Consider the following 22,820-nt stretch of genomic DNA (forward strand, 5'->3'; position numbering starts at 1 on the left):
ATATAAGATCAAAGGTTTAGATAGGATTTGATTCCAAAAAGAGTAATAGATTGAATATAAGTTCGCTTGTAATAAGTGACCACCAGATCTTGTTAAGTAGATCAAACTGTTTTGAGTAAAGTAAAATAAAAAGATAATATAAAAGGGATTACAATGAAGTGTATATGCTTCAAGGGACTTCTTGTTCTTGATGTTAAGTAAAATAAAAAAAAAATAAAAGAGATTTACTTTGAATGATATTTATTTGAAATAATCAAAAAGCAATATGAAGTAAGTAGAAACAAAAGTAAGTAAGAACAAAAAGTAAGTAGGTAAAGTATAAGAAATATTGAAGTTATTTATATGTCTTTGGTTTTTCTGATTATATGCTGTTTTTGATGATTTTATGGATATTCTATATTTTTTTGTATTTTTCTGGATTTATCTGTATTCATACGTATTTGTTTGTATGTTCCTGGATTTAAACTAATTGGAGAGAGAAAAGTCGAATGCTGCCAAAGTTTGCTGCATTGTGTTACAGCATCGTTTGCTATTGAGATAGCATCTCTCCTATAACCATAGGATTTTCCTTTTTCGTGTTTCGTGTGTTACAACAGGGTCTTCCTTTTTCGTGTCTTACAGGGGACTAACTTCTAGTTCGTGCAACACTACTGTAACTTGTTAGTACTTGGGACTTGGCTTGTGTTAAAGTGATGTAGATTTGTTTAAATTGAGGTTTGAAGTCTTGAATGACTTGAGTTTAGGTAACTTGATTGAACGTTTAACAGTTCTTTAGAGTAAATTGTCTTTGAGTAGTGACCACCAGATCTTTTTAGATCAATAAGGTTAAGAATAAGATTGTTTGATAAACGATAAAAATAAAAGGGATCTTTCTTGATTTGTGATAACTCGGGTATCAGATCAGAAAGAATAAGTAAAAATAAAAAGGAAAGAAAAGGTTATTGTGATCCAATAAGAAAAGATTGCTTTTTAAGCGTAAGAAGATTTGATTTATTGAATTGGATTGGATAATATTATTTTGTTTAAAAATATTCATCTTATTTATATAAAAATTGGCGTGGCTTATTGTTTGTGTTGTTTGACATCAATGTCGCTGGACATCAAAATTATTCTTGTGATCAGCATTGTTCTCTTGATCTAAAATTTCATCATTTGTGCTACACTACTGTCGTGTCAGATCACGAATAGATTTTTTAAGGTAATTAACAAAGGTACAAGATAATTAATTGATTAGTAAAAAGCTAATTGTTTATTTAATAAATATAAGATCTATTTATACTATTTTATGTTTGCTGCGGTGGTGATGTTTGTTACTTGCAGTTATGATGTTAATACTGAAGACACTGCGGTTGTACTGCGGTTATACGGCGGTTGCTAGTTTACAGTTGAAAGTCCAAAAGAGATAATTGTGTTACATTCTAAAAATGTAACAAAAGACGTGACACTACAGCATTTAAAATGATAAAAAATAATTCCCCAACGGGGAATCGAACCCCGGCCATGTCGGTGAAAGCGACAGATCCTAGCCACTGGACCATTGAGGATATCTTATTTTGATAGGTAACTGGTAATCCTGGCTGATAAACTCAACTCGGTTCGGACACTGCAAATAATCGTTCCAATTGGATAAAGCATATCGCAAGATTGAACATTTTTTGGTTAACACATATTTATAGCTTTTGGAGAAAAATTTTAACTTTCGCTGTATTGGTTATTTTTGAATTTTGAAAAAAGACTCAGGTGCGAAAAAAATAAAGAAATTGAACAGTATTTTTGTTTTTTTTGTAGGGTAAGTATTCATAAAGTTATTCACGTTTTAAAAAAGTGTCTGTTTTTTTTACAGATGATCTTTTTTTGGAAAGCCTGTTCCCCTCTACTGTTGAAAGACCGATGTCTTCTTTTTTTATTTTTGAGGGCAAAAAGCGGAAATCAAAAGCATTTTGCGATTATTTTGTTCAGAAGAATACAGTGACCCACAAAATTGTCCCAATGTTTCGTGATTTTCTCTTCTAGAGCTTGTAGAACCATAGTTATTAGGCTACTGTACACCTTGTTATACATCATTCAATAGCCAAAGTCATGTAGAAGCAAAAGTCGTGACGCAAATTCAGATTAAAACAGCGCCGATGGAGATAGAAGGGCTAAAAAACAAGCGGTGCATTGGGACAATTTTGTGGCACTTTTGAAAAAAAACAAAATGGTTTATTTATCTGATATTAATAGTCAGTCCAACGTCCTTTGTTCTTGATACATTGTTTTATACGCTTAGGCAGTGTTTCTATAACCTTTTGACACTCTTCCGGCTTCATTAAGTCATACCAAACTTTAGTTACTCGTTTGTATAATTAATTCATGCCTTTTGGTGCTGTTTCATAATCATTCAGCCTTCTCTTTAACAATGACTACATATTTTCAATTGGATTCAAGTCAGGAGACTGTGCAGGCCACTCCAGGATGTTGTAGGATTGCTCTTTAAGGTATTCTTTTACTAATTTAGTCGTATGTTTGGGATCATTGTCATGCTGGAAGATCACCTGATGTCTTTCTAGCCCTAGCTTATTGGTTCCATACTCAATTGTACGCTCCAGTTCATCCTCCAAAATCTCTTTGTACAATGTTCTATCCATGTTACCATTGATTTTACACATCCAACCAACTCCAGCATAAGTAATGGCACTCCACCGTGTTTTACAGTCATCACATGATACGATTTCAGGCTTTCTCCGGATCGAATCCAAGTCCAGGTCCGTCCATCCGAGTTGAATATGTTGACCTTTGTCTCATCCGACCAAACAACACGTTTCCAATCATCTATTGTCCAATCCTTGTGAGACATACACCAAGAAAGCCTCTTCCGGATGTTTTTAGCACTAAGCAAAGGCTTCTTTGGCTTCTCAATCGCACCAAGGCCGGCCTTGCGAAGGGTTCTGCACACGGTTTCAGAACTTACTTTTCTTCCGGTGTCTTTTTCTAGCTCCTTAGCCACCTTTGTTGCACTAGGCATGCGGTTTTTGGTCACTTGGCGCACACAATAACGCTCATCAGCAGCAGATAGAATCTTGCGTCGGCCACATTTTGGCTTATGAAGTCCAAAGCAATGGGTTTTTCGGAGTCTCCCAACCGTACTCTTACTTAAAACAGTAACACCTTCCACTTCCCGAATCGACTTACCTTGTTTAAGTAACGAAATTGCTCGAACAACTGTATCTTGAGAGACTTGTTTCATGTTGAGATATAATGGGCGAGTAATAAATCAGTAGGAGATTAAAAATTCAGCAATGAGTAAAGATCAACTTAGAGTCATACGATGTGCATTTGTAAACAGTTTGGTACATCTGTACAACTTGTGGGTCGATATTTCATCGCTTTTCGTTTTTTTTCAAAAGTGCCACAAAATTGTCCCAATGCACCGCTTGTTTTTTAGCCCCTCTATCTCCATCGGCGCTGTTTTAATCTGAATTTGCGTCACGACTTTTGCTTCTACATGACTTTGGCTATTGAATGATGTATAACAAGGTGTACAGTAGCCTAATAACTATGGTTCTACAAGCTCTAGAAGAGAAAATCACGAAACATTGGGACAATTTTGTGGGTCACTGTAGATGCTTATCTGCAAAGTCCAGGTGGTTGGACGTAAAGCATCGCCTGGTCTTACGCAGTAGTACTTGACACTATGAGATGTCTATATACTAATTTTCACTTCATTAGAAAAGACTACTTGTCGCCATGAATCGATATACTAGCTGCGGTACTTTCTGGCCTAAGATAGCTTTCTTTTCGTATGCTCTTTTGCCAAAAATGGCTTCTTTTTTTTTCAGCTTCGCATGGAAGTTCATTGATTTTAACTCGTTAACTGTCGAACTATGCAGTATAGAGAGCCCAGGTTCCAATAGCAGTCGATACACATCTTTGGCTATCTGTAGCTGTCCCCCAATGATTTGGATTTCCATGTAATTCTTGGTAACATCAGGCACAATTGGTGCTCTACCCCGCTGACTGCTTGAGATATTGACCTTTAGCTTTTTTGTATATCGATAAACAAGTGATGGGAAAATATGGAGTTTGGCGTAAATATCAGCAAGTGTCCTGCTATCATGCAACACAGACTTCATACCATATTAGCTACGAGATGATGAAGCAGATGGCATTTTGTGTAAAAAAGTATGAAAAAATAAATTGAGGATACAGTGGGTCAAAATACCTCACAAACGTATGATGATTTTTACTTATTTTTGATGTAATTCCATGAGAAATTGGCTCAATCATTTCAAATTTGAAATATAAAGTCATCCATATATACACTACTGTGTACCAAAATTTTAAACTCAGATCATTAGCTGAGATCTATTAGGAGACAGATACTTAACCTCGGTCTATTTGTGAGGTATTTTGACTTTATTAATATCTGGTTGATCCGCCCTTTTCAGCAATGACATCTTGTATTCTTTCTGGCATACTGTCAATATACTTCAAGCATTGATCCTTAGTAAAGGAATTCCACTCTTTTTCCACTCTCTGCCACAGTTCGTGCATGCTTTTTGCTCTATTTTCGTACATACTTAGCTTCAGCTTAAGATGGTGCCATATATGCTCGATTGGATTCAAATCAGGGCTTTGGGATGGCCAGTCATCAATATAACACATGCTGTTATCTTCCATATACTGTTTTGTAGACTTTGATCGGTATTTTGGGTCGTTGTCATGCTGAAAAATGGATGATTTCCAATCTAGGCCATAGTACCGGAGCGTGTCCTTAAGGCTTGTGCCAAGGATTTCTTGGTATACCTCTGAATTCATGATGCCATCATACACCTGACATGCATACCCGGGTCCCTCACTGGTTATACAGCCCCACAACATGATACCACCACCACCATGCTTCACTGTAACTTCAATGTGATGAGGCTGAAGACGGTCTCCTTTACGCTTCCAATAGTATTTACATCCATCCGAGCCCCAAATATTAATTTTGGTTTCATCCGAGAAAATGACACGTCGCCAGTCGTGAATGGTCCAATACTGATGCTTTTTAGCCCAAGCTAATCGAGCTTTCTTGTGCTGTGCAGTGAGTAAAGGCTTCTTCTTTTTTATCTCAGCAAAAATCTCCACAGAATGCAAAACGTTAATAGCGGATTGGTACGACATAGAATAGCCCAACTCTTCTAACTTCAGGTGGACCTCCTTGGCAGTCCTTAATGAGCCGTTTAGAGCCTCTCGCTTGATTAGACGACGAGCGATGTCGCTTACAAGATGCTGTTTGCCATCTTTCTTGCGAATCCGGTTAGGCATCCACTTATTTGCATGGTTGATAACAGTGTTTTGATGCACTCCAAACCTTTTTGCAACAACATCAGTCAATACATCATGCTCTATTGCTGATCTGATGTCCATTTGAGTTTCGTATGCTAAGGATTTGGGCATTTTTGCAGATGGATAGATGATGCAGTAGATGGAAATTTACTTACGAATTAGCGAAAGAAAGAATAATCAATTCCTTTCCAAAATTTAAATTTTATGTTCCGGGATGACTGCGCTATCCGGAAAATGTCTAAAACTTGCCGGAACATTGTTTGGAATGACCTATGGCGGAGAAAAGAAATAATTGATGGAAGTCAAAATATCTCACAAATAGACCGACTCCAGTTCATCGTTACTTATTCGCTCAGTTTTCAATTTCCGTCGCCGGAATTTCATAAACACATACACAACGCATTGGATAACATCTGTGCAAAATTTGAGGAAGATACAAAAGTTATTGAGTAATCCAGAAGACTATAACATCAAAAAGTGCTGAGGTTTGTGAGGTATTTTGACCCACTGTAAGTGCGGAAAAATTGATGAAAACAATTCATCTATTTACATCAGAATAATATAAAGGGTAACACATTTCTAGCTGAGAATGACTTAGCACTGGTTTCCTTAGAGAAGTTGGTTGGTTTTTAAACAAAATGATACAGCAAGGGACAAAATCAGTCCGTTTTTTGGTTTTTTCGCAATGCCACGCCGGGAATTATACTTAGAGCTCCGCTTTGCTGACGAAAAATTTACCTCTTTTTTCAACAAATCTGACAATACCTGTCGGGATTGGCATTTTTTAGTTTCCGATATGTTATAAGAAGATATATTGAAAATAACGGATTTTTATTTCTTTGAATTTTAATTAGTACTTGGTATCACGACCCTTACGCTGGATTACGTCCCGAACTCGACGGGGCATGGAGTGAATAAGGTTTCTACAGTACTCTGGAGTTGCTAAGTCATACTAAAGCTTCGAAACCCGGTCAAAAAATGCTTGATCAGCCTCAATCACGGAAGGGGTGGTCTTGTCATCTGTTCCCTCTTTTTAAGCATGGCCCATGCATTTTCAATTGGATTAAGGTCAGGAGAGTATGCTGGCCAACTCAGGAGCTTAACCTTGTTCTTTTGGAACCATTTTGAAGGAGTCGAAGCACAATGGATGCTTGCATTATCTTGTTGAAAGATCATGTCACTACTTTGCAGGCTATAGTACTTCAATGTTTCCTTGTATTCCTCCTCAAGTACTGATGTGTATAGCTCACCATTTACATTAATTTGTAGCCAGGACATGTAGCCCCCTCCATGTATAGTTATGCAACTCCAAAGCATAATCCCGCCTCCTCCATAAGCATGTTTCTTCTTGTAGTGATGGTCTCGATAAGGTGCATTATCCTCTTTCCAAGCGTATTCTAGACCATTAGACCCTCTTTTTTGGATCTTTGTCTCATCAGAAAAGACAACGCGTTCCCAATCAGTCTCGGACCAGTCTTTATGAGCCTTTGCCCAATCATATCGTGCCTTTTGCCTGTCATTATTAAGTGGAAGTGCCGTCTTTTTTTTAGCCGATTTTAGACCTTTGCGTTTGAAAGTACGAGTAATTGTTTTTGGATTGACTGATCGATCTGGTTTTTTAACGTCAAAGGAGGCATCAGATGCGCTTTCAGATAAGCCTAGTCTTATATCTCTAGCTGCTTTGGTTTCCTCCCTAGGTGTGAGTAAACGATGTCTACCCGCGCTATTTTTTGACTGCATCTTGGTTTTCCTTGAAATTCTTCGAATCATGGACTTTCCAAAGCCTATTTTTCTTTAATTACATCCCATGGAGTGGAGTGGTTCAACATGTTTTCAATTTGGGCATATTTGTCGGCATTGTTTGCTGTCATGGCGTGTTTGGCTAATCTGAGATGAGGTAAAAGGGGAAAAAGAAAAAATGTAAAAAAATAAAATGAGCTAAAATATGAGAACGCGTAAGCGTTCACTGACGTCATAAGACATACCAAACTAAGTTTCAAGTCAATCCAGTAACTGTTTCTGGAGATATGGTACCTAATGCAAAATCGGGCGTTAGCAGCAATCACGAAAAATTACTTTTTCCGCCATAACTACGGAAGAAATGCAGCTAGAAGCAATTAGGTTACACCAATATTTTTGTCCAGTTTACGTCCAAATTTAGTGTCAGTAAAGCGGAGCTCTAAAAGTAATTCTCGGAGAGGCATTGTGAAAAAACCAAAAAACGGACTGATTTTGTCCCTTACTGTATGAACACCTATGCATCTATGACTACAAACACATACATTGATACCACTATACACTCATTCAAAAAAATCACTTTGCTTGGGCAGCTTTACCAGCCAGCAGGTGATAATTCATTATCATCATCACCATCATCATTCATTCAGGCCATTGTCGACAATCAACTGCGCATTGGTCAAATATCATATTTTTTTACTCATTCATTTGGTAACAACACTCATTACTTTGCATTTGTCAATTGGTACAGCCATGCGACCCAACATTTTCCCACTTTTGATGGTACTGGCATCCAAGTGTGGAAGAATCAGTATAAACCAGTGTCAAGGCTTAGCATACTTCCGATTCATCGCATTTATAATCCTGCTGCTGTCAAGCCATATATCGACAATAATATTCTCACTCTCTCTCTTCCAAGAAAAATTTATATGTAACAATTATGCAAAACTATTCAATCATTTATCATTATCATTATTATTATTTTATATATTTTACTAAAGAATCATTCAATAGACTACTTTTTTTTTAACAAATGTTTATTCAATTTGATAAGAGACAACAAAACAAGAAATAAAAAAGAAAGGAAGCAAAAAAGTGGATGCCTATGGCATTGGGTTGGCAGCAGCAGAAGAGGAAGGACCAGAAACAGAAGTGGGGAAGCCAAGAGCAGGGGAAGAAAAAGCCCAGGAAGGGTAATACTCATGATCGAGTTTATCTGGGAACTGCATCTCAACATTTTGCACTCTTCTTCTAATTATTGGTGGAGCTCCCTTTTTCTTTAGTAATTTTTTGTACCCTTTCTGGAGCTCTTTGTGGAATTCCACTACCTGTAGGCAATTAAGGTATATTAGAAAATGAGATTTATTGATATGCCATACTTACTCTTTCACTTCTGAATGATGGCCGTTTGACAATAAACGTATGGCCATCTTCATCTTCTGGGCCATTCTCCTCATCAGAGGTCCAATCAACCGTCAAGATCTTTTCGGCAAATGGGAACCGTGCTTGGTATGCAGCTGCGTTAGCGTTGTAAGCAACCCTCCTGTTAAGGAGTTTCTATTATAAAGTATTGATGTAAGTATTATAGGCATTTTATATTACAATTTTTAAATATCAAGTACTTACTGCATTTACGCGGCTGCGGCAGGCTGACGTTGGTGTCGTCACAGCTTTCCCATTTGCCTTATCCACCATGTAATAGAACTTGCTTCTAATCATGGTGAATACTTGCGAATCAGTCAGGCCATTGAAGCGTTGGTGCTTCCTGACTTCATCGCGCAACAGATTTTTTACTTTTCTGTTGGCCTTGTCGGTGATGGACTTGAGTGTATCAAACTTGATGCCACGGCCAACCAAGTATTCACGGTAATGATCAGCTATGTGATCCTATAATGTAAGTAAGAAACAAAGTTATTAAATTGTATTTGCTAATTGATACTTTAATTTTAAACTTACACTACACTGCTTTTTGATCCTGTTGATCTCAGCCATATCAACATACTGCTGCCCTTGCTGTGGCTGTTGAACTGGATGCTTCTGTTGCTGCTGCAGTTGTTGCTGTTGCCACATTTGAGCAAAAAAACTGCATTTGAGCAGCCATCATCTCTAGCGTGAGACCAGAGGCTGCTCCGAAGGCCTCTGCACCAGTATGGCTGCCAAAGCTTGCAACAGGAGCAGAAACGAGGACAGGAGCGGACACGGGAACAGGAAAAGGAACAGAAGCAGAAGCAGAAGCGGAAACAGGAGCAGGAGCGGGAGCGGGAGCGGGAGCAGAAGAAAGAGAAGAAGAAGGAGAAGGAACAACAGTGGACGATGATCCAGCAATGCCCATGGAAACTCTTACCCTTTTGGGGGCATTGCTGGGAGCGTTGATGGGGGTGGCGACGCGTCTGGACATTTTTTTAGATTAAGTATAAAGAAGGAAAAAAAAAAAAGAAAAATGTCCTACAATATTTTTTTTATATTCTTCTGTTTCTTTTGTACTCTCTCTTTTTTTTTAAAAAAAAACACTATTTGGGTTGAAGATGTTAAAGTTAACTAAAGAATAAATTTAACAATATATAAACAAGCTTTTTGAATATTCTAATAGCTGCTCTAATTTCAAAAATAGCGTTAGAACGAGCTTTCATGGTTATTAGATTTGACTGATACCGAATAGTTGTAACACTAGTAAAATGAGACTATAAAAAAAAGTATTTTTTTTCCTTTTTGTTTTTTTTTTTAAAAAAAAAAATCTTCATAAAAGGTAAGTTCTTCATATTATATATACCATATTCCTGCTCTAACGGTGCTTTTACTTTAGTAAAATCATATCGGTTGCTTTCTTGATGTTTGAAATGGTCTTTATAAAGTCTCTTTCCCAGGATTATCGTTGCTTCCTTTACTTGTTGGTATAAGCTTAACTAGTGTCTTTTTTTCTTTTTTTTTTCCTGTTCCATCTAAAGCAAGGTACTATTACTTTTACTATATACTCGATTGCTAATAGCTATTATAGATGCGTGCTGCTTCCCTTTTCTTTACTTGTTGGTGTAAGCTTAGTTAGCTTTGTTTTTTCTTAACCCATCTAAAGCAAGGTACTATTACTTCTATTACATAACCTATACAGTAGGTGGAAAAATGGTCCGGATGTTTTTATAATATTCACAAATATTACTGTATCTTTACCAAATCTCAATCAAATTAAACGAAACAAACATTATTTTGAAGAGAAAACATGACTTTATTTGTAGTAAAAATTTGATACGTCACACAAAATTTCAAAGAGAGCCACAGGAGATCCAACATTTGAGCAACATCCGGACCATTTTTCCGGGTGCCTCATAATATCTGTTAATAGTCCGTATATCCCCCTTTTGCTTGAATCACAGCTTTGATTCTAGCTGGCATACTGTCTATATACTTTCTACAATCATCTTTTGTAAAGGTCGCCCATTGTTCTTCAATTCGATCCCATAGTTCATGAACGCCTTTAGCTCTGGTTTCATACGTACTTAATTTTAGCTTCAGGTGATGCCAAATGTGTTCAATCGGGTTTAGATCTGGGCTCTGAGCAGGCCAACTGTAAATAGACTTGCTGTCGAAGTTGTTTTCTTCAAACCAAGCTTTTGCAACCTTTGACGTATGTTTCAGATCATTATCCTGCTGGAAGTAAATGCTTTTAGGATCATAATTGTAGTAATTTAGGGTGTCCATTAGCGTTGTATCCAATATATGTACATAATCCTCTTCATTGTTCCATCATAAATACGACAAGCATACCCAGGACCATCGTATGTAATACATCCCCACACCATAACGCTGCCTCCACCTCCTTTTACAGTCAAGTCAAGATGGTGGAATCGAAGCTTGTCATCTGGCCTCTTCCAGTAGTACTTCACACCGTCTGATCCCCAAACGTTTACCTTAGTCTCGTCTGAGAATATCATACGACACCAATCGTCTTTTGTCCAATCCTTGTGGGCGTTGGCCCATGCAAGTCGCTTTTTCATATGAATAGCCTTTAAAAACGGCTTGTGCTTCTTGATACGGGCCTGGAATCCCATCGATTTTAAAAGTTTTAAGCAAGCAGAGTAGCCAATTACGCATCCAATATCACATAAATATCGTTGTACATCCTTCCCGGTCTTTAATTTACCTGTTATGACTGACCGTCTGATGTAGGACTTGGTAGTAGCTGTAATTTCGGACTTACGGCCTGAGTTAAGGGGCCTCATGTTTGGAAACCATCTTCGCTTATAGTCACTGATGGTGCTTTTCTTGACTCCAGGCACTCGTTCTATGATTGATGAGTAAGGATGACCAGATTTGAGTAAGGACTTGATGTTATTTTGTACATCCAAAGGCAAAGAGCGAACCATGTTTATATAAAACAGCAATAATAACGAAAGAAGAAGAAAGTATGCTAAATCAGCAAAAAAATATAGATATTTATAGTTTTTTTTTGATTATTAATATGAATGTAATGTATTATTAATCATCTAAAGCAAAAGTGACGGCTTCTGAGTCAGCAGCATTGAACAATCTGGGAAATTAAAATTCTATGGGGCACCCTGAAAAATGGTCCGGATGTTGCTCAAATGTTGGATCTCCTGTGGCTCTCTTTGAAATTTTGTGTGACGTATCAAATTTTTACTACAAATAAAGTCATGTTTTCTCTTCAAAATAATGTTTGTTTCGTTTAATTTGATTGAGATTTGGTAAAGATACAGTAATATTTGTGAATATTATAAAAACATCCGGACCATTTTTCCACCTACTGTAAGTGGTCAGGACCAGGAGCCTTACGCAGAGGGAGACGTCGCATCGAAGCAGAGACATCAGCAGCAGAAAAGAAAGGCGTACCAGACGCAGGAGACGACAGATCAAAGGGTACTGAACCAGCAGCAGAACCAAGAGGAGGAGGACGACGAGCAGGGAGACCAGCACCAGAGTAAACCGTAGCAAGATGGTCACGCATCGCGTTTGCACCTGCAACAGGACCATCAGGATGAGTAAACCCAACCTGTTGGCGACGACGGTTTCGAATAGCTTTGACCTTGGACATCGCGCGCGAGAAGTCACCTCGGGCTAAAGTGTCGCAGAACGCACGCCAGGATTGACGCTTCGCAGACCTGACGGCACTACGAAAGCGGTCCTGAGCGGCCTGATGTCGATCCCACCAAACAGCTTTGTCAATGCCAATCGCACGACGCCACCGCCTGTACATGTGGTCACGGATATCGGCGAGTCCTTGCAAGTGCGAGTTCCAGAAGGTCTTCCATTGGGGAGGGCGAGCAGCACGAGAACCAACGGACTTGTCAAGAGCACCATAGATAGCCGCATTGAGTTCGTCGTTAAGACGGTCAATGGGCGGTGTCGAATCAGGAGGGCTGGAGCACAGCTGTTGAAGCTGGTCCACCAAAACAGCAGAGAACGAACGGAAGGAGTTAACGTACAACTTGAGAACATCAGGTTCTTGTAAACGAGAGAGGTTCCAGAGACGACGAGCAGAAGCAGGAGGAGTGGACTGGATAGGTTGATCGACAGGGACTGAGTACTCAAAGGAAAGAGACATCAGCTTGTGATCAGAGTCTAGAGAAAGATCGGTGTATACCTGGAGCTGAGGACGGTTGAGACAGGGCAGGTTGGTGATAAAGTAGTCGACAATACTACTCATCACACGGCCATTCCGGTACGACAGGTAGGTAGGAACACCATGGGCCAAAAATGAGTTTAGGATGGACAATCCCCTTTCCTCAACCCAGTCCCGCAAAAGCGGTCCACGAGTGTTGGAACGGGAGTCGCCAGCGACAGCACCAAGACGAGCGTTGAGATCACCACAGATGACAGTGTCTTGAGTCAAGGGCAGCACATCCAAAGCAGCAGAAACTTCATCATCGGCCAGAGAAGGAGGCAGATACAGACAGATGAGCCGAAGGGACCGACCCACCTGTAAACCCAGAGCGTACTTGGTATGGACTGGGAACTGCATCACCGGCAACGGGAAGGAAGGAGAGACAAGAGCAGAGACACCTTGTGAACCACGAAAGTTACCATCAACAGGAGTACCATATAAATGAAACTGTGGCCATGGGGTACGGATCTTGTTAGGCGGGAGCAGCCAGGTCTCAGTGATAAAGATTAAAGAGAACGACTGGCAGTGACGGAGGAGATCATCGACTGTGGTAGCCTGGAGGCCATTGGCATTCCACAAGCCGATGGTGAGCGGTAACGATGAAGGAGAGGAGATAGCTTGACCAGGAGAACCAGGAGAACCAGGAGAACCAGAGGGAGAAGGAGTGGAGCAGATGTCAGAATTACAAGTGGCAGTCGTTGGACTTACACTCATAAATCATCGTCATAGTCAGAGCGAGTCGCATCATCCATTTCTTGGTCTTCGGATGTGCCTTGAGAACCATTAGGTGCTATGAAAGCCTTTTTGTGGGTCAAAGGGGTACCAGGACATCTTGACAGTGTTTCCTGTAGGTCTTCGTCAGTGATGAAACCTTCTTCCAGGAAGGTACGACCAACGGCAACAGCAATAGGGTGACGAAGGCGTGCAAGTCCTCTGCAGCAACGGTTTCGATGGATGTCCATAGCAATAGAAAGCCGCTCAGCATTGGACTTGTCTTTGTACGTAGGATCAGCAAGGTGGGCCGGGTCACAAGGGTTAAAGTCCTTGTAGATGTCGATCTTGGCTTTGCCCAATTGAGCAAGGAGGACGTCTTTGTACTGTTCATGGACCAGGAGACCAACGACAGACCGGGCGGGAAACGTAATGTCCAAGACACGGTAAGGATCAATGCCAAGGACTGACAAGCGGGAGCGGACATCTCGTCTCGACATGCGTCGAGATCTTGGAATGTACACATAACCAAACCCAACAGGGCCGGTTATGGGTTGGAAACCACGGGCAGCTGATTCAACAGTACGACGCTTGGGGGTAGGCTTCTTGTGAGCAGCTTTACGGGCGACCATAGCCCAGGCGGACGATTCAGTGCCTAATCCAGCAGCTGGAATGGGGACATTTGACGCAGATGTCGACATGTTTGCAGATGACTTACCAATGGAGTGCTCCAAAGTGCCTTGAACAACTTTTGTATTTGCAACTGGGGTGTCTGAAGTATGTTTATTTTGATGAGAGCCTAAAAGTTCGCGAAGGCGGCGGTTTTCTAGTTCTAATTCGGCATTGCGACTTTCGAGATTAGTAATGTGCTCTTGTAATCTCTTAATTTCAGGCAAGATGTTGGCATGTTCTTGAACTTGAGCTTTTATTTTTTCAAACTCTTGAAAAAACAAAGGTAAGAGCTGTTCATAAGTTGTTGAACTGACATTTGCAGGGGAATTGACCCCTGTTCCATGTAATTGTGAATTCGACATGTCGAAATGTCAATGGTGAATAATTATCGTAGAGAGCTGAAATTTGGCCTATTAATAGAATAAAATACGGCGAATATAATGGTAAAAAAAGTAAAGATGGATCGTTTCTTGTTGTCGAGATATTGACGATAGAATGCTATAGAAAAATAAATACCTTATGTAACGGTCGGAAGAGCGAAAGAAAGGTGCGGGTATAGCTCAGCTGGGAGAGCGTTAGACTGAAGATCTAAAGGTCGGGTGTTCGATCCACTTTAGCCGCAAAGCTTTTGTTCTGTAGATGTAAACTCCGAAACATCTTACGATCTTCAATTTTTGACGTTTTGTTTTAACACACGGTGTTGTCGTGTCAGATTACGAATAGATTTTTTAAGGTAATTAACAAAGGTACAAGATAATTAATTGAGTAGTAAAAAGCTAATTGTTTATTTAATAAATATAAGATCTATTTATACTATTTTATGTTTGCTGCGGTGGTGATGTTTGTTACTTGCAGTTATGATGTTAATACTGAAGACACTGCGGTTGTACTGCGGTTATACGGCGGTTGCTAGTTTACAGTTGAAAGTCCAAAAGAGATAATTGTGTTACATTCTAAAAATGTAACAAAAGACGTGACAGTGTAGTGAAGAACCTCACAATGTTAACGCCAACAAAGGCTGCGGTTTGTGATTTTATATACTTTTGAACCTTATTCATTTTTTGAACTTTATTTCAAAATCAAACTTTATTGTAGCTACGATTATGAAGATGTGAACGCCGAAACCTTCAAGTTTTAATTTTTGACGTTTTGTATATCACTTTACAAATTGTCATTATTTTACCTATTTGACAAATTTTTAACCATTTGATATATTTTTTACTTTTTGATATTTTTACTTTTTGATATTTTTTTAACCTTTTGAAATATTTTTAACCACTTCAAGATTTTTTAACCTTCGTCAATATTTTTACTTTTGTAAAAATTGAACTTTCTATTTTTTGCTTATAAAAAGCCTAGCTTTTTATTCTCTTTTTGAGAAAAACTACACTTAGCTTGACTTAACTTGACTTTTTTTAACAATATAAATATATTTTATCAATAAACCAATTATATTTATCCCTGAATCTTTTGGTATAACACTCTTAAAACACAAGCAAGACAAGTCCCTTGAAGCAAATTATCTTTATTGTAAACACTTTCAAACCTTTTATTAAATTACTACAAACAAGTCCGATCTACTTAACTAGATCTGGTGGTCCCTCACAACAAGCGAATCCATTATCAATACTTTAACTCAAGCCTTGTTTTTTATTCTTTTTATCAACTTTATTCTATTTCAAAACCATAAACTCTTACAAGCCATTAAAGGAAGAAAAATTACAACGGTGTTGTGATGTTGCACGAACGAGATTTTAGTCCCCGATACAAGCATGTATAATTACAGTTTGAATGAAGAACATGAACTGTAATTTACAGTTCATGACAAGAGACAAAAGGCGCCCCATATTTTTATATAAATAAGATTATTATTTTTAACAAATATTCGATATCCAATAAATTCGATAAATCCAATAAATCAAATAAATTCAAGAAATTCAAGAAATCAAATCTTCTTACGCTTAAAAAGCAATCTTTTCTTATTGGGTCACAATAACCTTTTCTTTTCTTTTTATTTTTACTTATTCTTTCTGATCTGATACCCGAGTTATCACAAATCAAGAAAGATCCCTTTTATTTTTATCGTTTATCAAACAATCTTATTCTTAACCTTATTGATCTAAAAAGATCTGGTGGTCACTACTCAAGGACAATTTACTCTATCAAAAGAACTGTTAAACGTTCAATCAAGTTACCTAAACTCAAGTCATTCAAGACTTCAAACCTCAATTTAAACAAATCTACATCACTTTAACACAAGCCAACTCCCAAGTACTAATAAGTTACAATAATATTGGTGCCAATGATGATTGCGTCTTGTGAATTACTATATTGAATCTATTCAAATTTTCGAACCTTATTTTAAAAACCAAACTGAAGTGTTTTAAGTATTTAAAATAGACAAAGAAGAATTAACGAGACCGAACAATAGTTCTAAAGTCGAATTACTTTTATTAAAGAAAGATTCCAAGGCTATTTATATTAGTTTGAGCAAGACCTGAGATTAAATGACAAGAGATAGTTACGACCGATATGATTTGACATGTATAAGAAAAATTTTATAAACTGATGTAAATAATCAACTGTTGAGATGAAAGTGAAACTTGGCTGTTCAGGGCAGTTGGTAATTATCAGGATCTATTCTTATTCAAACTCATTTGTAAAGATTTAGCTTATATTGATAAGACTGTTATCTTATTGACATGTCAAAACATGACACAAACCTTACTTCAAAAATCAAATCTTACTTCAAAAGTCGAACCTTACTTCAAAAATGAAACCTTATTTTCCTTTGTCTATAAAATAGACAAGTTTTTATCTCTATTTTACTACACTTCTCTTATATTCACTTACAGTGGGTGGAAAAATGGTTCCAATGTTTTTGATTTGCAACTTTAAAGCTTTATATCTTTGGAACTACTAATGGTAACGGCTCACAAAAACATGCATTTTTTAGCGCATTTACAGCTAATATTACTGAAAAAAAATTTTGCTTGTATTGTTACACAATCGGGAAAAAATTAAGAATAAATACAAAAACCAACATTGGAACCATTTTTCCACTATGTGCATTATTTTATTAATATCTTGTATGACCGCCTTTCGCAGCAATTACAGCTCTACAACGATCAGGCATACTATCTATGTATCTCCTACAGTCTTCTGCTGTAAAAGTAGACCATTCTTTTTCAACACGATTCCATAATTCATGCACACCTTTTGCCCTAGTATCATAGGCACTTAACTTGAGCTTAAGGTGGTGCCAGATGTGCTCTATTGGGTTTAGATCTGGACTTTGTGAAGGCCAGTTGAAGGTATGATCACACTTGAAGTTGTTGTCCTTGAACCATTGCTTAGCTAGCTTAGGCGTATGTTTAGGATCGTTATCCTGCTGAAAATAGATGTCTTGAGGATGGTAACCATAGTACTCAAGGCTGTCCATAAGGGTTGTACCAAGTATTCCGACGTAATCAGAAGCCTTCATTGTGCCTTCACTAATCCAGCATGCATAATCAGGTCCGTCATAGGTAATACAACCCCATACCATAATGCTACCACCCCCTCCTTTAACTGCTAAGTCGAGATGATGGGGTTGAAGTTTATCATCAGGTCGACTCCAATAGTACTTGCAACCATCTGAGCCATAAACATTAACTTTTGTTTCATCACTGAATACCATACGTCTCCAGTCATCGCTTGTCCAGTTTTTGTGCTCTTCCGCCCATGCTAGTCGTCTTGCTTTCTGAACCTTAGTCAACAAAGGCTTTTTTACCTTTATTTTAGCATGGAAGTTCATGCTTTTCATAACCTTAATGGTGCCCGAGTAACTGATAGTGTGGCCAGTGCATACTAGATACTTATGAACAGCCTTCGCAGTCTTGAGGGTACCATTAATAATCTGCTTACGTATATAAGACTTGGTGGTAACACTTACAGTGGGTCAAAAAACTGCACCAACGCAACTCAGTTCTTCTGAAATACAAGTATAGCTCTGTCAGTTTAACAGTAAACATTACGAAACTTGGAGCAAAAAGAGTTAATACTGTTACTATTTATTGACAAAAGCTTCAAGGTCAGATGCGGAGTACTGATCTAAAGAGCACTCAGCAAAAAGAGGAGGTCGGTTGGTGCAGTTTTTTGACTTTTTTAATATTAGTGGATCCACCCTTCTTTGCTAGGACTGCTTGCATTCTGTCGGACATACTGTCTATATATTTGATGCATTAATCCTTAGTAAACGAATTCCATTCATTTTCGACTCTTTGCCACAATTCATGGATGCTGGTCGCCCTATTATCATACATGCTCAGCTTTAACTTCAAATGATGCCATATATGCTCAATAGGATTAAGGTCTCGACTTTGTGATGGCTAATTGTCGATATAAATCATGCCACTATCCTTCATCAATTGTGTCGTAGACTTTCATCGATGTTTAGGATCATTGTCAGGCTAAAATACCGACATTTTCCAGTTAAGACCATAGTACTCCATAGTGTCTTGTAGACTTGTACCAAGGATTTCTTGGTATACCTCTGAATTCATGGTACCATTATAAATCTGACATGCGTATCCAGGCCCTTCGCTGGTTATACAAACCCATAACATGAGACCACCGCCTCCACGCTTCACAGTAACGTCGATATGGTGAGTCTGTAAACGATCACATTTTCTTTTCCAATAATACTTGCAGCCATCAGAGCCCCAAACGTTGATTTTCGTCTCACCAGAAAAGATGACACGTCGCCAGTCGTGAGTAGCCCAATATTGATGCTTTTTGCTCATGCTGATCGAGCCTTTTTGTGCTTTTCAGTCAATAATGGCTTCTTCTTTTTGATCTCAGCATAAATTTCAACTGAATGTAAGACATTAATTGCCGATTGATACGACATAGGGCGCCCCAGCTCCTCCAACTTCATTTGCACGTCCTTGACAGTCCTCAAACAACCTGTGAGCACTTATCTCGTGATGTATAGGCGTGTTGACTCTGCCACAATGCTCGGTCTACCTCCTTTTTTACGTATTCCATCGTGCATCCACTTATTTGCATACCTATTGACGGTATTTCTATGCACTCCAACCCGTTTCTCAATGACTGCAGGATCATCACTGCTCTCTAATAATGTTTTGATACTGTTTTGAATATCGGATGGAAGCTTTTTGGGCATTTCTAATGATGGATAGATACTGACGATGTACAATGGGTTTGGGTAAAGCAGGAAAGAAAGAAAAAGAAAACAATTGCGAAAAACTTTTTTTAAAGTCCCCAGTGTGACTAGGTATAAGAAAGATTAAATTAAATCTGCCGGAATAGTCTCAATCCGGACGTATGATCTCAAATACCTTTTCATTTTAAAAGTCAAAAAACTGCACCAACCGACCTCCTCTTTTTGCTGAGTGCTCTTTAGATCAGTACTCCGCATCTGACCTTGAAACTTTTGTCACTAAATAGTAACAGTATTAACTCTTTTTGCTCCAAGTTTCGTAATGTTTACTGTTAAACTGACAGAGCTATACTTGTATTTCAGAAGAACTGAGTTGCGTTGGTGCAGTTTTTTGACCCACTGTAAAACAGCCTTTCTACCAGGGTTTGCTGTTACTCTACCAGGAGAGAACTTGTTGGCATATCTGCTTAAGGTGGATTTTTTTAAGTTTGGAATACGTTCCATTATCACTGAATATGGCTTGTTCTGTAAAACCAACGATTTGATGTTTTCTTGCTTGTTTTTAGAGAGAGCGCGAACCATATGTGTAGTGGTACCTTAAAGCTTCGACATATAAAGAAAGAAAAGGAAAAAAAAATGCTTGACCGGGGACAAATTAATTTTATAAGTCACATAGGCTTTTTCGGCGATAGTCGGAATACTATGACTCATAATTAGCCAAAAAACTCCGGTGGAAGCTCCACCAATTAACAAATAAACTTATCTACAGTTGTAGTGGAAAAATGGTTCCAATGTTGGTTTTTGTATTTATTCTTAATTTTTTCCCGATTGTGTAACAATACAAGCAAAATTTTTTTTCAGTAATATTAGCTGTAAATGCGCTAAAAAATGCATGTTTTTGTGAGCCGTTACCATTAGTAGTTCCAAAGATATAAAGCTTTAAAGTTGCAAATCAAAAACATTGGAACCATTTTTCCACCCACTGTACCTTATACAGTAGATCAAAAAAATGCTGCAAGGAATTGCAAAATTCATGTTTTACAGCTGCTTGTCCATGGATACTGCACCAAACTATCTCAAACTTTGACTGTCTGTGCCACAATAAAAAGGACATTTATTCGTCAATTTTCGGATATGGGCAAGGTTATTGGTGGAATTTGATGCTGCTAAAGGTAGTATTCTAAACATCCGGTATTTTTTACTTGTTTGCATATGTTTGAAATAATGAATTTTAATACGACCCTACCGGTTGCCATCACAATTTTTTTCACTTTTGACGTGACTAGAATGCTATCTGTATTTAAGAGTGCTTATAATTTCTTTACTTTAAATTTTATATTCCTTTGTTTAAATTATTTCTCTTTTTTACCCTCTCGTCAATTGCATGCATAAATGACTGTCAGAGGAGAAAGCAAATGATTTCAAACAGACATTAACCGGATCCACATCAAAGTATGATATTGCTAAGGAGACTGGATTACATGAATCAGCTGTTAGTAGATACTTTATAACGTTGTTTTCAAATAGGACAGTGAGCTCAGGTGATAGACCTGCAATAGTCTCCAAAGTGACGAAGCGGTTAATCAAAAGAAAAGTCATGGAAGGGGTTCTAAAGACTTCCAAAGAGGTATACCTGGAGCTGATTGAATTTGGCTATGATATCTCATACCAGCCAGAAATTAACATACTGAAATCAATGAGGTTCCATTTTCTGATAGAAAAAAAGGAGCCATTTCAGACAAAAGTGCATACGTAGCATCAGTTAAAATGGAACAAGAAGCATCAGGATTGGGCAATGGTTGAATGACAACAAATCGTTTATTTTAATGAAACCAAGATCAACGTATAGGGCTTTAATGGTGATGATCACTATCGGAAAAGGCCAAGTGAACTTCTTCAACATCATGACCTGGATTTTGTAATCCAGCATGAAGTTAGCAAATTGATGCCCTGGTGTTGTATAACCTCTGAAGGACCAGGATATGCTTGCTAAATTCACGATGGAAAGTTGTACTCGGGTGTTTACTAGCATATTTTGAACACTACTGTCGTATTTACCTTAATAATTTTCTTAATGTCGTGTGAGATCACTCAAAAGATTCTTCAGCTAATAATTTGACTGTATATCATATACACTACCTCAAAAAATTGTTCATTTTGAACCGCCTTTTACACATTTCGTACTGAATCTGCTTCGCATAATCTCCAATCAGCACTCAACCTAAACCATTATGAAGCACTGCTTCTCAGCTCTTTACTACACCGTAATCATATCACGTGCTGTGCATAAAGGCTGGAAAATATGCAATCGAAAATCAAAATTAAAATGAACAATTTTTTGGGTTTTTGTCGCCATTTTTTATTTTATTAGCTAATAATTAATCTCACCGCCCTTTTCTTTCAAAGCAAGTTGTAATCTTTGCGGCATGATGCATACTAACTGCTCGCAGTATTCCTTTGTAATTTCATTGTACCAAATATCTGCAACCCGTTCAAATAGTTCTTTCATACTTAAGGGTGTAGTTTCATAAGCATACAGCCGGACTTTTAAGTAATCCCATAAATCCTCTATAGGATTTAAGTCAGGTGAATATGCTGTCCAATCCAGTAGCTGCACCTTGTTATATACGAACCATTTTTGTGTTAGTCTAGATGTATGCTTTGGATTGTTATCATGTTGAAATATAATGTCATCCTTTGACATATCGTATTCTTCTAATGACGGGAGCATATCCTCCATCATAATCTTGCAATACAGCTCTGAATCTAAGCCTCCGAGCACTTGAGTGATATATCCAACCCCGTTTGCTGTCAAACAGCTCCAAAGTAGTATACTACCGCCTCCATGCTTATGAGTTTGATGGAAGTTGTGAACCTGAAGAGGCCTTCCTTCTTGTACCCAAGTCCATTGTTTACCATCTGAGCCCAAACGATTAATTTTTGTTTCGTCACTGAAGACTACTCCTTTCCAGTCTTCCTCTGTCCAATCCTTATACTTCTTGGAACACTGAAGGCGTGCCTTTTTGGCAGAATGCGTTAAAGGAAGAGCTGTTGATTTTCGTCGAGATTTAAATTTGGAGCTTTTAAGAAGGTTTCGCACGGTCTGGCTGCAAATATCCGAGCCTAAGCCCCTTAAGTCTCTGGCAGCATGCTCTGCGGACTTGTACACACCAGCATTGAACCTACGCAATACAAGGCGCGCGTCGTACGTGTTAAGTTTCTTGGGTCGACCTGCTTGCAATACGGAGTGATGGTCTGCTTCTTTCGTAATGTTCGAAATAGACCCTTTAGAAACATGTGACTCGTTGCTGATAACATCGTACGACTTTCCTCTTCTTAAAGCAGAAATAATTGCATTTCGTTGGGTTTCTGAAATTTCGCGATTCACCATTACTTGGAATGTCGAGCTGGAGCAATGAGAGATTACAATGGTAAAGCAAAAAAACACAAAATCGACCAGGGCTGCCTTGGAATAGCAGAGGCAGTCACGGGCAAAAACTATGATAACAGTCACGAGTTAGTCCTATGTTATTTGGGAACATAGCCGTAAATTTAGTTCATATTTAAAAAAAACCAAAAAATTGTTCATTTTGATTTTGATTTTCGATTGCA

At 38.2% G+C, this 22,820-nt stretch overlaps 8 protein-coding genes and 2 non-coding genes across 10 annotated transcripts; 1 reads left to right on the top strand and 9 right to left on the bottom strand.

Moving 5' to 3' along the window:
- Positions 1 to 1,472: 1,472 nt before the first annotated feature.
- RO3G_19128 lies at positions 1,473 to 1,544 on the bottom strand. Its single transcript has one exon. It is a non-coding gene; the product is annotated as a tRNA-Glu (tRNA).
- Positions 1,545 to 2,402: 858 nt separating this feature from the next.
- On the bottom strand, positions 2,403 to 3,226 carry RO3G_10772 (uncharacterized protein; the record flags this gene model as incomplete). Its single annotated transcript, XM_067665356.1, has 2 exons — positions 2,403 to 2,603; positions 2,693 to 3,226. 2 exons carry the CDS (start codon positions 3,224 to 3,226, stop codon positions 2,403 to 2,405), a joined length of 735 nt encoding a protein of 244 aa, XP_067521457.1.
- A 1,172-nt stretch (positions 3,227 to 4,398) lies between these two features.
- Positions 4,399 to 5,421, bottom strand: RO3G_10773 (uncharacterized protein; the record flags this gene model as incomplete). The annotated part of the gene is made up of 1 exon (XM_067665357.1): positions 4,399 to 5,421. The coding sequence occupies one exon, from the start codon at positions 5,419 to 5,421 to the stop codon at positions 4,399 to 4,401; it is 1,023 nt and encodes a 340-aa protein (XP_067521458.1).
- An 885-nt stretch (positions 5,422 to 6,306) lies between these two features.
- RO3G_10774 (uncharacterized protein) lies at positions 6,307 to 7,514 on the bottom strand (the record flags this gene model as incomplete). Its single annotated transcript, XM_067665358.1, has 2 exons — positions 6,307 to 7,094; positions 7,460 to 7,514. 2 exons carry the CDS (start codon positions 7,512 to 7,514, stop codon positions 6,307 to 6,309), a joined length of 843 nt encoding a protein of 280 aa, XP_067521459.1.
- A 636-nt stretch (positions 7,515 to 8,150) lies between these two features.
- RO3G_10775 (uncharacterized protein) lies at positions 8,151 to 9,445 on the bottom strand (the record flags this gene model as incomplete). Its single annotated transcript, XM_067665359.1, has 4 exons — positions 8,151 to 8,375; positions 8,431 to 8,604; positions 8,674 to 8,934; positions 9,050 to 9,445. 4 exons carry the CDS (start codon positions 9,443 to 9,445, stop codon positions 8,151 to 8,153), a joined length of 1,056 nt encoding a protein of 351 aa, XP_067521460.1.
- Positions 9,446 to 10,580: 1,135 nt separating this feature from the next.
- Positions 10,581 to 11,405, bottom strand: RO3G_10776 (uncharacterized protein; the record flags this gene model as incomplete). Its single annotated transcript, XM_067665360.1, has 2 exons — positions 10,581 to 10,659; positions 10,807 to 11,405. The coding sequence occupies 2 exons, from the start codon at positions 11,403 to 11,405 to the stop codon at positions 10,581 to 10,583; spliced, it is 678 nt and encodes a 225-aa protein (XP_067521461.1).
- Positions 11,406 to 11,800: 395 nt separating this feature from the next.
- On the bottom strand, positions 11,801 to 14,406 carry RO3G_10777 (uncharacterized protein; the record flags this gene model as incomplete). Its single annotated transcript, XM_067665361.1, has 3 exons — positions 11,801 to 13,370; positions 13,499 to 13,594; positions 13,664 to 14,406. 3 exons carry the CDS (start codon positions 14,404 to 14,406, stop codon positions 11,801 to 11,803), a joined length of 2,409 nt encoding a protein of 802 aa, XP_067521462.1.
- Positions 14,407 to 14,593: 187 nt separating this feature from the next.
- Positions 14,594 to 14,666, top strand: RO3G_19129. The gene has a single exon. It is a non-coding gene; the product is annotated as a tRNA-Phe (tRNA).
- Positions 14,667 to 17,123: 2,457 nt separating this feature from the next.
- RO3G_10778 (uncharacterized protein) lies at positions 17,124 to 17,840 on the bottom strand (the record flags this gene model as incomplete). Its single annotated transcript, XM_067665362.1, has 1 exon — positions 17,124 to 17,840. The coding sequence occupies one exon, from the start codon at positions 17,838 to 17,840 to the stop codon at positions 17,124 to 17,126; it is 717 nt and encodes a 238-aa protein (XP_067521463.1).
- Positions 17,841 to 18,495: 655 nt separating this feature from the next.
- RO3G_10779 (uncharacterized protein) lies at positions 18,496 to 18,828 on the bottom strand (the record flags this gene model as incomplete). Its single annotated transcript, XM_067665363.1, has 1 exon — positions 18,496 to 18,828. One exon carries the CDS (start codon positions 18,826 to 18,828, stop codon positions 18,496 to 18,498), a length of 333 nt encoding a protein of 110 aa, XP_067521464.1.
- Between the last annotated feature and the right edge of the window lie 3,992 nt (positions 18,829 to 22,820).

This window comes from Rhizopus delemar, genomic scaffold (genome assembly GCF_000149305.1).
Source record: "Rhizopus delemar RA 99-880 supercont3.8 genomic scaffold, whole genome shotgun sequence".
Taxonomy (NCBI): domain Eukaryota; kingdom Fungi; phylum Mucoromycota; class Mucoromycetes; order Mucorales; family Rhizopodaceae; genus Rhizopus; species Rhizopus delemar.